Below are 16,911 nucleotides of genomic sequence, written 5' to 3'. Positions count from 1 at the left end.
TCTTTGTGGTTGAAAGAGACGGCTTCTTTCTAGCAGACAGGAAGCTTCCATCAAAGCATTTGCAATTTTCGCAATATGCGTGATTGTGGCTGCCGCAGCTGTTCTTTTACCAATGCCATGTTATCTTGTCTTTGTGGTTAAAATACTGGCCCCTCTAATCCCTGAATTCGCGGCCGCAGCTTCACGGCACGGCGTAGACAACATTAGTTGAACACTCAGGAATGAAAATTTGATGATTCTTTGCATTCACTGATGCGTCTATGTTCATAGTGCCTGGGCGCGATAGATCGCAGAGAGTTGGTTGGACAACGTTTATTTCAGATTTGTTGGCCATCTTCTTAAGATTATGTGACAGAAGGTGGATATACGGAATAGACAACTGGTTACTTGACGAGCCTTCAACGTTGGCTTAAGTTTCTTTCAACGTCCTCGAATATAGTACTAAGGAAGTGTTGTGGGTACCCAGCATGGCGAATGCATTTGGTTCGCAAATCAAACCTGTGTGCCACGCCGCCGCCGTGGCTCAGTGGTTATGGCGCTCGCCTGCGTACCCGAAAGACGCGGGTTCTATTCCTGTTGCGGCGGTGCCATACCGATGGTGGTGAAATTCTAGAGGCCCGTGTACCTGCGCGATGTCCGTGCACGTTAGACATGAGGTGAACAAAATTTCCGGAGCCCTTCTCTGTGGCGTCGCTCATAGCCTGAGTCGCTTTGGAACGTTAAACCCCATGTAACCAGTAAAACCAAACCTGAAACAGTCGCAATTGCGCCGACTTGGCTCATCGAATACAGTTCTAAATAGCTGAACATTTTCACATCGCGGATGCATAAACCCGCTCAGGGCGCGGTACAAAAGCTGCCTTAGTATCCAAAACTCATAGAAAACATTGCACCAAGCACACTGGATGCAACAAGCCAAAGTTTGTTCAGCGTCTTGATGGTGACAGGGAACCACCGCTACTCGAACAATAACTTCTCTGCGACTTCATCTAGGGAAAATGGGAAATATTCTACTTATGTATTTCTCATAAATGGAGAAGCATACCGCGCTTTTTAAAGTAACTGTTCATAAAACTGTTTTGCGGTAACACAAAGCGTATTGAGTAAAGCTAGGCTCATTTTGCAGTACTGAGTACTGCAAAATGCGTACGCAACTTGCGTACTGCAGTTACATGCTGGTGAACATATTGTGTTGTGTGCTGGTCATCAGCTCACATGACTCGAGAACCCGCACGTAGCGAATCTGACCTTTCTTCACGAGGTGACGGTAACTTTTCGCATTTTGCTTATTAACTTTAAATCTGCGTTCATGAATAACATCCAATGTATTTTTGTAAGCCTTCCTAATCCTTCTAATTTGTGTTTCATGTGCGCTGTGTAGACCACAAATAGTGCGTCCCCCATATCTGCGTCCACCAACTGCCTCCCCCATATCTGGCCATTTGGCACTCCCCCGGCAAAACGTTAGGCAGATGTCCTTGTCCACAAGCCAGGAAAGAAAATAGGCAATTATGTACATTTTAAGCTTTAATTCCAGACTGTCTAGGGTGAGGCCAATCCCGATTTTCACTTCTTTCTGTGCGTAGCTTGATGCTGACCCGATCACCTGTGATTTGCAGACTTCATTAAATGGCTTCGCGCTCAAATCTCGGCACATTTTCTAATAAAATGCGCAAAATATCCACTACCAGAGCAGAACATATGTGTTTACCTGCATCTAGAAGCTTTAATGCTAGCCATAAGGTACATAATCATAACCGTTGTCTGTTCAAGGCGATGTCGCACTCAAGCGAAGTCTAGAAATTAGTGGATGAGTGAGCTATCACGAATTACCACATTGTTACTTTTCCAGGGAATAAAATGGACATCAGCTGTCTCCTGAGCGTAAATGACAAATAACCAAGTGGAGGGGTGGCCCTTTTGCGGATATTTCTGTTTATGTTGAAGAAACGCAAGGACATATTGAGAGCTGTGGTCTACAGTTGGCCCTCTAAGTCACATTGTTGCTTTGGTGTCGAAGAACTCGGCAATTAATAATCATTGCCTGAAAACGGCCGACACATATATTTAGTGTCCAAGTAGTGGTGTATTGCAGTAGTTTGTGGTAATTTATAATATAGCGCATAAACCAGAGAAGAACGAAAGGAGATTGTATCGGATTTTTTACTCTTTACCTTTATGGAGTGCAAATATTAATAGAAATTTACCACTGAAGGGTCATGTGTACTTTGCTCCTAAGAATTTGAAGAGTAGGGGATCCACTTCGTTGGGGTACTGAGCCAATTCAACAATAGGCAACTCTGCATGAGCTTTGCTGCTTAGCTGAGCCAACCATTGTCTGTGCACACAATCTGCCTTCCAAAATCCACACGCGGGTTATATATTCAAAGTAACAACTGATGTGTTGCGCGTCTATCTTGCTCATGTGTCATTGTTCAATGCATCGTGAGCGCTAATCGCGTTAATACAGACCCTTAAAAGATAGCCACCCGTCGAGGTTTTTCGCGTCCCAACCGAAAAGAGAAGTGCTTGCCACTTTCGAGGTCTCTGCGCCTATTAAGGAGAAATACTTTAGTGGCTCATACTTCGGCCAAAATTCTGTCACACAATATCTCTCAACGAAACTTAGGACGTCATCGGGGGTGTAGTATGTCGTAGCCATGAGTACTCATATCTTGATCATTAAGCACATTGCGTAGCCATTAGTAAACAATTTGTAATTAGTCTTTATTTTTTAGTTATTCATCACTGAGTAATTAGGCATTCATTCTGAATTAGTCGATCATTAATAATTACGTAGTAAATGCTAATTAGTCAATTATTGGGTATGACTTCGTCCAGTAGTGACGTCACTAATGTCAGTCATGACGTAACTAAGCTAGAGTAATTTCTTCTGAATGCGCATGCGCATCCGCTAGGTGGCGCCACTATAACGCGCTACTGCATTTAAGCGGGCACGACTTTCGCCTCCATCAAGTCGCGCGAGCCGGATGCCTCAAAAGGCTTTCACCTCTACGCCGTTTCCTGGGTGTTCCACTGCGATCGCAGGTCCCGGCCACGCTAGCAGAGGCGGGCGTCTACCCGCTGAACCTCTTGCTCCTGCAGAGAGGCCTGACTAACGCGGACCGGCTCGCCCACGCTCGTGATGGCGGGGCCTTCCGTGCTCGTCTGCAGGCCAACGCCAACTCTAAGATGGGGAAGCTCCACGCTCTCTTCGTGGAGAAACTTGGCCCTCCCCAGAGTCTCCCAGTTGTTCCCTCCCTCCCAACCCGAACTCCTCTGTAGGTGACCCTGGGCCTTCCCTATTTAAAAAACTCTGCGTGAGTTTGCACGAGAACAGTGATTTTTGTACGATCACGTTCATTTTGCACACGAATGCGCAGAAATTGTGCGTTACCTGTACGCATTCTGTGCGTCCTGTGTGTACATATGCGCGTACTGTGAGCTGATAGACGTTCACGCACACTCTGCGTGTAAGAAATCGTGGACTCTCGTGGAGAACTCTCTGTACGTGGACATCTGCGTGCCGAGAGGGGCTTGCCGAAGCTGTGCGTGCTTATGTGCATACTGAGCAAGCTCAGTGAGGCTGTGTGTGGCCATGTGTGCGTTTGCTTGCTTAGTAGCAACTTGTCGAGACTGTAAAGGCCCATTTAGGGTGAAAGCAAACAAAGTTCGAGCATTCAGTTAATGATTACTTCTCAATAATGAGCAATAAGCTCACGTTTTACTGTTTTATAATTTTCGTCTTGGCGTAAGTACCCATTAATCATTTTCAACTTCAGCAAACAAATAACCAAAAAATTATCTTTTAGTGCAAAATGGTTCCCTTCGATACTGCAGGGACCTGTACATGACAACATGCACACTGAGCAAGAACTTGTCAGCATTGCAAGTTCATTGTAAAATAATGTAAAAAACAAGCTGCTAATGACTCTTACAGCATCCTTCAGTTCTTCCTTTAACCAATTCTGAAAGTTACAGATATCTTATAGATGCATGATGAAAGCCATCCAGAGCACTTATGTTGTTGCCCGTCATGCAGACAGCCATATTTCGAAATCAGAAGCAACACAACCATTTGTTGCTTGCACTCGAAAGGAGTCAATCAATGGAATAACTCTGAAAGGGCAACAGTGTTTGTTAGGTGCAACAAACAAGCTTGGGGATATAATCAGGTTCAATCAAACATGACGTGCAGAAAGCGAATTGTGAGCTGTAACGGGAATGTTACGAGGCAATTTCCAAAACCATTTCCAAAGCAATTTCCAAAGTCATTAGCATAAATTTACATACACGTAAAAAGGCCATGTAAGCCTACACGAAAAGACAGTTTTGAATTCACAGTTGGTGTCAAAAGTTCAGAAATTAGTGCCCTCTCTCAATTTCAATGACAAATCACAGATCGATTAATTAATTCCCAGTATGGCTCCAGAACAAATCCAATGAATCTCAAATGTGCGAAGTATATATACCACACATGTTGCCTGATTAGCACCAGCATTGCATGATGCATGACGAAGTATCACACTCTTCATTCTTCTTCAATCTGTTTTGAAATTTGCACTACCAAAAAAAGACCATCTGGATGGACTATGATTCCATCATATTGCTGAGAGTCACATTCGGAGACCAAGAGCAACACAACAGTGTGCTGCACATGAGTGGACATAATGCACTGGGACAACTGTGCACAGTAAGGAACGCTTGTAAGGCGTCAGGTATTTGCTTGGGGAATGTAATCAAGTTCAGTCATGTTTCATGTGTAGAAAGGAAGATAAAAGTTGTAGCAGAACTATGAAATCCAACATCCAATACTGAACTTCCCCAGGTGATCTACACACACATAAAAAGCACAAAAGGATAAGCTCAGCGGTACTGTTAAGTTTGATGCCCTTTGAGGTTTGACTTGCGCGTCTGTATGCAACCATCAGATACCATCTTGAAGTTACCAGAATGCCCAAAACAACTTTGATGAACTGTTCTACTCTAAACTGAAATACTTTTCCTTAAAACATTTTTTTTGCGACATGCTGTGTAGCTAATCATAAAATAAAGAAAAGAAGCTGATAAAATTTTCTCATCTCAAACGTACTGATAAGTACACAAATCTGAGTGCTTTCAAGAGAGGTGACGCACCCGGTATTCAGTGTCCAGAAGCATACATAATGCTGCAGAATCCTATAGCAAGAAAATTTCTTTTAGTTGACAGATGGCTATGTCTGGTTACAAAGTCAATACCATGTAAGGCGCATATCCTAACCTGCAATTACATGAAGCTGCACGTGCTTCATAGGCTGTAACTCCGCCAATAACTGCTACATATTTCCCACCTCTAGCACGAGTGCGGAATCAATATACAGCATGGAAACAGCAGTTTTGTTGCTTTATCTTCTTTACTATGCTGTTTAGGCAAGAGACGAGTTGAAATATTTGCATGGGCAGTTCTCGATTGAAGTAACGTAAAAAACATCCGCACTCCTTTCTGCTGAAGCGACTGGTGGACCACTTTTGCATGTCGCATCTCGTATGACTTGCTAAGGGTCCAGACTGACACACGCACTTCGTCAAACCTTCACGGAAAACACTCTTCGCTTTTGCTATAAGCTCCGGCCACAGGCAGTAAGTGTCCCGTCACCGTTCACATCGCAAAAGAAGGCAGCGCTCGCAGGCGGTCAGTTTGAGCTGACAGCGACAGGCGTTGCAGGCACACCGCCGAATAAGTTTCCAAGGAAGTCACACTGTAGAAGGGCGCCGTCTTGTAATCGAAACACACCACAGAAACAATGGCCACTGTCGCTGCTTATGAGCCAGGCATTTTTGCAACGAAGTTAGCAGTGCAATAGGCCGAAAGGTTCGACTCATCAAACGACGGCACCGCACTGCTGACCTCATTATCGTTGTCGACCAGACATCCATAACACATATGCCCCGACGGATCGCTTAATTGGGAGCTGCTACCACTCTTGGATGAGAGAGCGCCCACCGGCAGCACACACCGGTAATCCTTCTTCTTTTGCGATTCCAGCACAGTAACAGCGGCGCGCAAGACCGCCCAGCAGCAGCACAAGAAAACAAGCGAAGCTCACGGCGGTGATCTCAGAAACCATGCAGCATGTCGGATAGGCTTTGGATTTGACGCGCTAGACCATGCCCACTCACGCACGCACGCACGCACGAATGTACCGACACGCATATTAATGCATCCATGCGTCACAAATTTCTCAAGTTTTTAATGCCAATATGTGCACAAGAACTTAATTATTTTTGTAACGAAAGTTTCATTTGGTTTTAGTCCTTTGCTATCGCACTGCCCAAAAGCATAGAGCCCGAAAGAGACGACCTGGAGGAATGCCTGGAGGCGATGCCTTTCTAAACGGGCCGAAGGAAGCCGGAACTGGCCGAAGCGCTAGCCAACGAACGCAGCGTCTGGGGAGGGACAGCATGGCGGTCAGCGTTACTACGTTTGTCGTGGTCCTTTGTGGTGCCGAGGGCATGAACCATCGCTGGCATGAGCATTTGTCACTCTTCCGATATGTGATGTGCCGACAGCAGTGAAATTCGCTGGTGCGATGTACGAAAACGTGGTAAGGTGCTGAGTAAACCTGTGTTTATAGCGTGCGTCAGCGGGCTCGACGGATAGCGCGTCGTCCTTTGCGCGCCTTCACTGGAAACGCTATGCTGACGGTGGGGATCATTTCCTCCATGGCGGAGCAGCTGGTGGGAGACCACTACCCGGGTGACATCTCGCATCTTGGGGGTAAGTTAATTTTCTTCGAACCTGTTCATTATTTCAAAGCCTTTGCGCACAACTGGCCACGTCAACACAGCTAGTACAGAGACGCGAAGACGCAGTGCCTATCGCGGCAGCACGCAGCGCTGAAAGGTTGTTTGCTGGCGGCACACGGGCATGAATGCGCGTGTAGTGTCAGTGGTCACACGGTCATGGTCAGTATGCCATGCAAATATGCATAGCTGATCCGATCGCGGGGTGCACGATACCGGCGCCGTACTGCCGCCGTACTGCCATTCATCTCTCGCCGAGAATGGAATATGTGCCCACCAATAGATCTTCGGCCCGGGCTTTACATTCCCGCCGCATGTTACGCTGTAATTGAAGTAACAGCGCTCGAGCAGTTTAACTACGTAGACTGCGATTCAGCTGTATGCGTTAGGATTGAGCTTCCTCCTCTTTCACTTGTATTTCACTTGTACTTTTATAAATTGTGTATTTAAGGTACGAAGCTGCATATGATCCAGCTGCGTTCGTACTTATAGCCGAGCCAGTGTAGTCGAGCCTTGAATAGCAGAACGGTGAGATAAAAACAAATTGTTTTGAAGTTTTCCGCCTCTATTTTGGCATTCGCTTTTAAATACTTTGGCTCGGAGCTGAAATGGTACAAACAACTGCAAAATGCACACAGGTGCCCTAGCTTCATTTGCCCTAAATCCCGAAGTTGCAGTGAAATTTAAGGGTAATTGAGCCTTTAATATGTACGAAGAATAAACTTGATTGTTTCATGATTATAACCAATGGCGCAAATAAATCTGACTTTGACTTAAATATGCTGAGGTACCTCTCCAATACCTTATTTGATGTTAAAGGAAAAAGTGTGGTTTTTCTGCAATTGGCACTGTTAATTCATCATACCTGTGAGAATGTGAAATCAGTGCTAATCATGCCAGATTTCAAATTGAGGGATGCATGCAGAATTTGAAGCAAACCAGCCTTCTACTGAAAATGTCGTTCTGCTGTGGGTCTGTTCTTTTGAATGGTGGCATGTATTGTAGAAACGATGCTGGATATCGATATACAAGTGATGTCTCGTCTGAGGCTAGCTTGTGAATGACTGCCGTGGTTATGAATTTCTTGTTGCCTGGCCCACTTCGAAATGTGGTTAAACAGTCGTGTTTCATTCTGCGACCGGCTCCTTTTTGTGTCTTGCACTTTGCCTTACATGCTTGATTCTAGTCCATTTTTTGCACTGTGCTGCTGTTAAATGTGTCTTTTTACCTTGCAGCAATCTCCACATAGCTTTACCAGCAATGCTTCTTCCAAGCTCTCCAGTATGGCTGTGCCAGCCTTTCACTTGGTGCTAGGATGCCCAGCAAGCAAGCAGGCTTTTGAGGTAAGCACTGAAGACATCTTCCGACACAAGTAGCTTTTATTTTCCTAGTCCACTGCTACTTGTGTGACCCCTCGTTATGTTGATTTTCGCAAGTTAGGTTGCCTATTAAGGGCTCTCTTTTGTTTTTCACCTGCTGCTGTAGCCTACTGCATTGGTGTTCGGCTACTGAGCCCAAAGACGCGGGATTGAATTGTGGTGGCTTCGTTTCGACAAGGCGAAATGCATATTTGCTCGTGTGTTATGCAATGTCAGTGCATGTTAAAGAATCTTTGGTGGTCGAAATTTATGCACAGCCCTCCTCTATGAATGGAGCTATTGTTCAACTTTTAGGCATTAAAGGGACACTGATGGCAAGCTGAAGTTGACCTGTGATGATGAAGTTCCGCATCCTAACTACAAAGACGACACTTTTTCTGAAAGTGGAGCTTTATAAGCCAGAGAAAGCAAAACATACAATTGTCATCAGCACCGGCTGACTTCGGAAGTAAATTTCGATGCGCTGACTCCGTTTTTTTTAGCACAGATTTTAGAGGCTAGGCTGAACTGCCATTCACCTCAGAACGGTTATCATGGAGTCCTTTGTGTAGACTTCATGAGTTCAAATCGAGTGGCGGGAAAATTTTTAAATGTAATTTTTGCGCCAATCATTGTGTTGATGGCCTTTGCGCTGCTGTTAAAAACCGGGATAGCAGTATGGTATCCCATAAAACTAGGTTCAGGACTTGCAGGAAGTGATTTATCACATTCCGCTAGCTTGTGCAAGAAACTACTTCAGGGATATGTGCAGGTGTCTTTAATGTGTTCCTGAGTGAGCACTAACTTGTTAGGGGGAAGGCAGCTTCTAATCTGGCACTACAGTGCCAATGTCGTGAGTGTAAATCATAAGATGACCCATCAGTGTGTACGCCTGATTTCTGTGACACTTCAGTGGTGTATAGAAGTGGTAAACAAATCTGTAAGGTATTTGATGCATATCTCCAAGGCAACGGCTGTATGAGTAGCGAAGCCATTAGTCAATCTTCAACGGAAAGAATTTTCTCTTTTAGATGATGTGCTTGTATATCAGTGACAGTTATTTGTTGTCCTGCCTTTCGCTGGTGTGGGTCATGTGTGGCGCATCTTCATGCGAGCCTTCTTTTCCTTTACAAAAAATTCAATTGATAGTCCAACCTGTTTTCTTCTCTTTTCCTGTGTTGCATCTTTTGGCTGGTTTTAAATCTGTAACTGAGCTCAGACCGTGATATTTACAGCCGGTAAACAGAGCTACTGAATGTGAGCTTGGCATACATGCGTACTGTATGTGTGAAAGTGCAGTTTACAATATTCAGAAATGCTTGATAGCCTTACAAGAATCTAAAATTTTGTTGGAATTCCTATTTGTTCTCTGTTCAAGTGTCGAGAGTTTTTCCGCTTCATCGTGTGATTAGAGCCACTTTGGTACTTAAGCTGAAATCTTTTCTTTAGCCTGCATGTTTCTCACTTTTGGGACAGAAACTTGGAGGCTAATGAAGAGAGTTCAGCTTAAAAGAGTATAGACACCTAATCTTGGTGGCATGTTTTCTTCTCTATAATGGTGCGGAAGACATTACTATGCATGAATCACCATCTGGTATTCGCGTGAGACCGCTAAATAATTTATAATCAACTTTTTCTGCCATCCTGTTTCGGTGAACAATTTGACTATGGCTATGACATCAAAGAGAGGTTATAGGTCACGTGAGGCGTGGGAAAACTGCACTTATAATCGCTTCTTCATCATTTTAATTCGCTACAGCGCTGACGCCAGCATTCCTTAAGAGCCAGAAGTACCAATTGTATTGCAGTTTTTCATGCCTCACGTGACCAATAACCTCGCTTTGACGTCACAGCCATCATTCAGCTGTTGAAACCGAAACAAATACAGCAGGAGAAAGAAATTTGATTGTAAATTATTTAGCGGTCATAGGAGGATGCCATGTGGTAATCCGTGTATAATACTTTATGCCTTATTACAAAGAAAAAAACACGTGCCAAACGATAAGGACAGCAAAGTGAGCTATGGAAAGAAAAATGATAAGTCTAACATTAAGAGACCAAAAGGGGGCGGAGTGGGTGAGGGAACAAACGCGGGTTAATGACATGCTACTTGAAATTAAGAGGAAGAAACGGGCCTGGGCGGGGCTTGTAATGGGATGACAACATAACCGCTGGTCCTTAAGGGTAATGGAGTGGATTCCAAGAGAAGTCAAGCGTAGCAGGGGGCGGCCGAAAGTTAGATGGGCGGATGAGATTAAGAAGTTTGCGGGGATATGGTGGCCACACCTAGCAAAGGACAGGGTTAATGTGGAGACATGGGTGAGTCCTTTGCCCTGCAGTGGGCCTAGTCAGGCTGATGATGATGGTATGTGTCGCACCTGCTGCTTCGTGCTATCAGCTGGCCCATGCTTGGCCGACCAGACTAACCAAATTTGTGATGTGGGTTTTCTATTGCACCTGCATTTGTGTACACAGAGGACTTGAATGGTAGCAGGCGATGCTGTGGATGTGTTCACGCCACAGCACACATGACCCACACTGAAAGCTTCTCTGCCTTTAGTAAGACAGCTGCATCAGTCTGGGGCATAACGTATCCCAGTGCTAGAGTATGAGTAAATTGCTCTGGAATTTTAATCTGGTATCAGGTAGCATAGCGCAAAAGAAGGCTAGCGCGGCTGCCTAATATTCTCTTGGGCAGCTGTGTTGGATTTTCAGTGCCTGTTAGTGTAATCCGTGAAAGTTCACTGTAACCCATTCGTTTCGATGTAAATTAGGAAGTCCTTAGAACCCTGTACTTTTTAATGATAATAACAAGGTAATGCAGTAATTCAATTGTACCTGTTCTCTTTCAACACAGTAAAGTGCTGCTGGGTCGAGATCACAGTTTTACTTTGTAGGTGTGCTCAGGCTGTCATCATCATCATCAGCAGCAGCAGCAGCCTGACTACACCCACTGCAGGGCAAAGCCTCTCCCATGTCTCTCCAATTAACCCTGTCCTTTGCCACTTGCGGCCACTGTATCCCCACAAACTTCTTAATCTCATCCACCCACCATTTTTTCCTGTGTGTGTGTCTTTTCGCCATTCTGAAATTCTATCATACAAATGGATTGATGCACGTAGTACCAGGTGCGTAATGTGATACCACCAGCTCACCCCAAGCTGTGCTCAGATTTGCCTCATTGCTGCAGGAGCAATAAGGCAGGCTTGAGGCTGAGTGGTGCAAAAACATGATTTTTCAAGAATGTCTCTGTGGAAATTGCAATTAATCATGTGAATTTGCTTTCATTTTAAGAGCTGCACACAAGCTGTGCGCCTTTCCATGCTGATCATGCTGGCCAGGTACGCTTATGGTTACATTACTAGGTTGTTTTCATAATGGCGGTTGTGGATTTCTGTGTGGTTTTAAAACATAAATTGTATAAGTATTTGGCCTGCCACAAAAGTATAGTGGTGCATTCAAGGCCAGTGTTACAAAGGGATGTTTTGATTGCTGCAAGAACTTGAAGGCCCTGTGTGGTCACTGTGGAAGGCCCCCTCCCTACTTAGGAATTGCTATTTGGGTTACTCAGTCATTTGGCAGAGGAATAGTGTATAGAGATAAGGGATAGAAGAATGCTTCCAACTAAAGCAAAAAATCCAGCAAGCAGTCATAGAAGCAGAAGTACAAAAATGGCAAGGCTTTCTCTAATTTACATCGAATCTTTTTCACTTAGACTTCTTATTGCATACAACGGCTGATGCTTGGCTTACACACATATTTTCTTTAGGTATGCAGTAGGTCTCACATTCTTGTATGATATGGTCACGGTGCCAAAAAATGATGGTGGTGTTAGAAAACTCGGAATATAGAGGAATTTTATTGCTGACCTTATGGAGAACTATGGTAGCTGTGCAGTCGTTATAAATATCTTCCAATATTTTCACATAACACTCTTCTACACCCTGATTCCACAATGCCTGCATGGCAGCTGTGGTTCCACCGAGTCAATTGCTGTCTGGTAGTCAATGAAGGCTATATATTGGGGTTGGTTATATTCTGCCCATTTCTCTATCACCTGATTGATTGCATGAATGTGGTCTCTTGTTGAATATCCTTTACGAAAGCCTGCCTGATCATTTGGTTGATTGAATTCGAAGGTTGTCCTGACTCTATTAGTGATTACCTTAGTAAATACCTTGTAGGCAATCGATAGTAAGCTGATCGGTCTGTAAATCTTGAAGTCCTTGACATCTTCTTTCTTATGAATTAAAATAATGTTCGCATTCTTCCAAGCTCCTGATATGCTCGTGGTCACGAGGCAAGCGTGTACAGGGTGGCTAGTTTCTCTAGCACAATCTCTCCTCCGTCCTTCAACAAATCTGCTGTTACCTGATCCTCACCAGCTGCTTTGCCCCTTTGCATTGCTCCTGAGGCTTTCTTTACTTCCTCCCTCGTTACTAGAGATGTGAAGGCCTGAAAAAAACACTGCAATTTTGGAAAAAAACCGTTTTTTTTTTCGTTTTTTTCAGACGAGGGAAAATGGAAAAAAACATTGAAAATTTCACAATGCAATCTCAAGGTTTTACGATTGCTTGCTTTTAGTTTAGGTTTTTGTTTTTGCGTTGAAAACAATTACAGCGTGCAATCTTTGAACGATTCGACGGCAGTCGTCATCGCCGGTGCCAGGTAGTGCTTTTTAAAACGTTCGTGCTACGAGTACGCGGGTTGAAGGCCAGGTCACATATAAGATCCAGGCTTGACTTAAAAACAAACTAATACTTGAACTCACGGCTGAAGTAGAACAAAACGGCTGCAAATTCTACAGCGCTACACACACGGCATAAATAACATAGGCTGCTGTGCATGTAAGCGGTTTTAGACAAATACAAGCCTAGCTTCTTGATTTCCAACATAGCAGAGTACAGAACATTCGCAGGAATTTGGTATAGGACAGGGGTCTTCAGCGAAGCACGTGACCCTATCTACCTGGTGGCAAGGCCTTTACCCCAACCAGTCGCTAACTCGTCTGGCTTGCCGACTGCTGCAGATACCACCATCATCCGCCAGCTGCGAACAAACTGGTCACGTTTCGCGAATGTCCATACAAGGATTCGCAACAGGATTTCAGGGGAACGCGTTCGAAAGCTTGTGTATGTGCAGTCGAACCTAGCTGTGGACGCAGCTTCAATCCATGCTGCTGCGCGTAGTGCCACATCCAGCGACAGTGATTCTGAGTCCCATATGGAGTGACTTATAGATCAGTTTTCATGCTCCCTTTCTCGGTGCAATAGAACAAGAAGTTCGTTCCACAAATATGATATTTATACCTCCATATTCGCATGAAGTGCAAATCATTATTTATCTTCTCGGTGCAATAGAACCAGAAGTTCGTTTCACAATATGACGTCTATAACTGCATATTCGACTGAACTTCGGAGCATTATTATTGATTGTTGTGCTATTGCAAATAGATCTGTTTTTGTCATGTTTTGCAAAATTTCCAATTTTTCATGAAAAAAACCCTGAAAGAAACGGTTTTTTTCACTCCATTCAAATTTTCCTGAAATTTTACATCTCTACTCGTTACTGGCGGGATGTCCCATTGCTATGCTCTACTGCCTCTCTCCGTAACGTTCTGATTACATTCACTACAGTAGAGATTTGTGCAGAACTCTTCGGCTACTTTAACTATCTTATCCATATTGCTTATGACATTGCCCTCTTTGTCTTTTAGCGCATACATCTGGTTTTTACCTGTGATTAGTTTTCTCTTCACTGATTTTAGGCTACCTCCATGCTTTAGAGCATGCTAGGTTTTCTCCATGTTAAACTTTCTTATGTTGGCTACCTTGCACTTATAAATAACTTCGATAGCTCTCCTAGTTCTATTCTATCTCTGAAGTTAGACGTCCTCATGCTTTGGCGTTTCTTCATCAGATCTTTCGTCTCCTGAGATAGCTTGCAGGTATCCTCTCGAATGATCTGACCACTTACTTCTGCAGCACGCTCCAATGAATTTAAATATGTATTTAAAGATAACAGTTGAGGTGGGAGATTGAGCTTCGAGATTTGCACTTCAACTCGAGAGTTATGCCACTGCTACACAGAATACTTGATCGCTGTAGAGATATTTCATCATCTGGCACCAAGCTGCTGTGGCGCCACTGTCACAGTTGATAATTTTGCTGGGAAGCTGTTGTAGCGCTCACACAGTTTTGAAAAGGTAGTATTCATTGTTTTTGTGCTATTGACAACAGTAATAATTTTATTTATTTATTTATTTATTTATTTCAATACCCTAAAGGCCCAATGCGGGCATTACATAGGGGGGGATTCATGAAAGAAAACAACAGATATAAAACACAGAATACAAACGGCTGAAAACAGAAGTAAACAAGTTAAGAAGGCAGGTACAAGTTAATAAGAGGAACAAAAAATGAGGTATTTGAAAAAAATTCACATGTAGCAAACCGCGCAAAAAAAAAAACAAGAAAAATCCCGGCTTCGAAAGTTGCTAAACACAGCATCTAACATTTTGCGGAACGTTACGGCCAGCACACACACACACTAGAGCAACCAAGAAAAAACAAAACAAAAAAACAAAAAAAAAGAACGCACATCAACGTATGTTAGAATTTTCTAAATAGGACCAAAGAGCTGTTTGAAATGAGGATGTTTCAGCGATAGTCGCAATGCTAGAAGGAAGCGAATTCCACTCTTCGATAGACAAGACTAATGGTGAGTATTTGTATCGTTCTGTCCGAGCGAAAATAGGTTTAATCTTCTGCATGTGATCTACACGAGCCGATGTGTGCGGTGCCGGGAGAAGATGAGAGCTTGAAAATGGTGTGTTGCTGTGGTAGATAGTATGGAAAAAGGATAAACGGCTGAATTTTCTGCGCATGACCAGAGGCGAGAGATGGAGCGATAGTTTCAGTGCTGTTACACTTTGATACCGAGAGTAACGGGAAAGGATGAAACGAGCAGCTTTGTTTTGAATAGAATGCTTGCTGCAGTGTTTTGTGGCTAGCCTTCTTTTTTTTCAGTGAAATAAGTTGTACATTTCATGTTGAGTATTCTTTGAGCGATTAAATTGCTTTGATTTTATTCCTTCGTGTATAGTTGCGAGTGCTCCATGTCTGAGTGCAAATTTCTACCACTGAAAAGCCTTCAAAATCTTAATAGATGTCCACACTGTTCTAGGGACTCAGTGGCTATTGGAAATGCCCATTTAGCTGTATTCAAGTGCCACTGAGTTAATAGCCATTTGAAAGCCTTCAAAATGCCTGTGTGACATGGTTATTAGATTTTGTGCAGGTTTGATGCTGAGCAGTCTGCGTGCTTGAGTCGGGTTTTCCAGTGTCTGTATTTCAAACCTGAAACTTTTCGAAATCATCATTAGTTCATTAATGGAAGAAGTACTTGTGCCCTTTTCTCGAATTTCCAGAAAACAGATTAACTGAATTTTTTTGCATATACTCCTACCTTTTTGCAGGTGCTGCATAGTGAGAACCTGTATCAAGACGCCAACCTGCTGGACTTGGAGAAACTGAAGAAATTGTTTAGCCACTGTGTGGCACCCATCATGAGGGATGTGGCATTAATAAAGCCAGTTAAGGTGACCTTATCTATGTCCTTTTGCAAGCATGCTACACACATGAGAACCATCCCACGAAGCACCGTTTCTGCAAAGCTTGTTATCTCACAACATGCATGCTGAATGAGGCAGTGACAGACAGATGAGGAGGCCTTAATGCAGTACATTAGCGTACCGTGTTGAGCAGTGATGTAGGAGCCTTGCAGCCATGCAAGGTATTATCGGCATCATGATGGTAACTCCATTAGACACTGTCTAGTGCTCTGTGAGCCAGACTCGGCTCTTGAACATTCTGGGACTCACCCTTGGCTCTCGGACATTCTGGAAGCCTCACCCGGCTTGCGCATATTACGCGAGGATGTCTCCTGCTGTACGAGCCTTACGCGGCTTGCGCACTTATGTGAGAGATGTCTCGCGTTTGCGAGCTTGCTCAGCTTGCGCAAATTATGTGAAATATGTCTCGCGTTCTGCGACCTCGTTCAATCGTCGCATTTTGCGTGGCAATAAACACGCAAAGATAGGCACGCAGAATTCACGCTCAATATTTTCAATAGGGTTGACGGAGTGATGAAGCGTCACTCCCCTGCTGCAGCACTCCGCCAGACCTCTGCAGCCCTCCTGGAAGAGTACAAAGGGTCCACCCTCCTCTTCACCGATTGCTCAGTCCTGCCAGCCACAGGGCAGGCAGCAGCTGCTCTGGCAGTGCCCCAACTGCAGCAGACCCGGACCTGCAGACTGTCCTTCCCGGGAAGCTCCACGGCAGCTGAGCTGGCGAGACTCCACCTGGCAGCGGACTGCATCGGGTCCACCACTCCCCCTGGCCCCGTCGCTGTCTTTTGTGACTCCCGGCCTGCCCTCCAGTTCCTGAGCAGGCCCCATATCTCCCAGACATCGACGAGTGTCCTACGCGCCCATCGCCGCGCCCTAGAGGTTGCTGGCTACCAGGTGTCCCTTCATTGGGTCCCTGGCCACTCCGGCATCCAGGGCAACGAAGACGCCGACTCCCTCGCCAAGGCGGCCCACAACGATGGGTCGCCGGTGACTGCCAATGTGGTCCCGCACGACTTTGTCCGGCAGCTACTAAGGCAGGCGGAAAGGACAAAGCACCCTGACAGGCGTATCGCTGCGTGCAGGCCCTTCCACCGGCTCCCAGACAAGATCCCCCGCAGGGAACGTGCCCTCCTGCTGCGA

General features: G+C 44.7%; 1 protein-coding gene across 1 annotated transcript; it reads left to right on the top strand.

Annotated features, from left to right (window-relative positions):
* The first annotated feature begins 6,253 nt into the window (after positions 1-6,253).
* Positions 6,254-16,263, top strand: LOC149334072 (uncharacterized). Its single transcript, XM_089556184.1, has 4 exons — positions 6,254-6,757; positions 8,019-8,125; positions 11,434-11,482; positions 15,619-16,263. The coding sequence occupies exons 2-4, from the start codon at positions 8,067-8,069 to the stop codon at positions 15,841-15,843; spliced, it is 333 nt and encodes a 110-aa protein (XP_089412310.1). The 5' UTR covers positions 6,254-6,757; positions 8,019-8,066; the 3' UTR covers positions 15,844-16,263.
* Positions 16,264-16,911: the final 648 nt, after the last annotated feature.

The sequence above is a fragment of the Amblyomma mixtum genome, chromosome 8 (assembly GCF_055824585.1).
Source record: "Amblyomma mixtum isolate Tamu chromosome 8, ASM5582458v1, whole genome shotgun sequence".
Classification (NCBI taxonomy): domain Eukaryota; kingdom Metazoa; phylum Arthropoda; class Arachnida; order Ixodida; family Ixodidae; genus Amblyomma; species Amblyomma mixtum.
This window is presented reverse-complemented; position numbering and strand designations above follow the sequence as displayed.

Bases quoted from the DNA above. Each gene is read 5' to 3' on its own strand.
- LOC149334072 (XM_089556184.1), top strand. From the start codon at position 8,067: ATGGCTGTGCCAGCCTTTCACTTGGTGCTAGGATGCCCAGCAAGCAAG. The intron at 8,126-11,433 runs GGTAAGCACTGA...GCTTTCATTTTA, and splicing joins GCAAGCAAGCAGGCTTTTGA to AGAGCTGCACACAAGCTGTG. The intron at 11,483-15,618 runs GTACGCTTATGG...ACCTTTTTGCAG, and splicing joins ATGCTGATCATGCTGGCCAG to GTGCTGCATAGTGAGAACCT.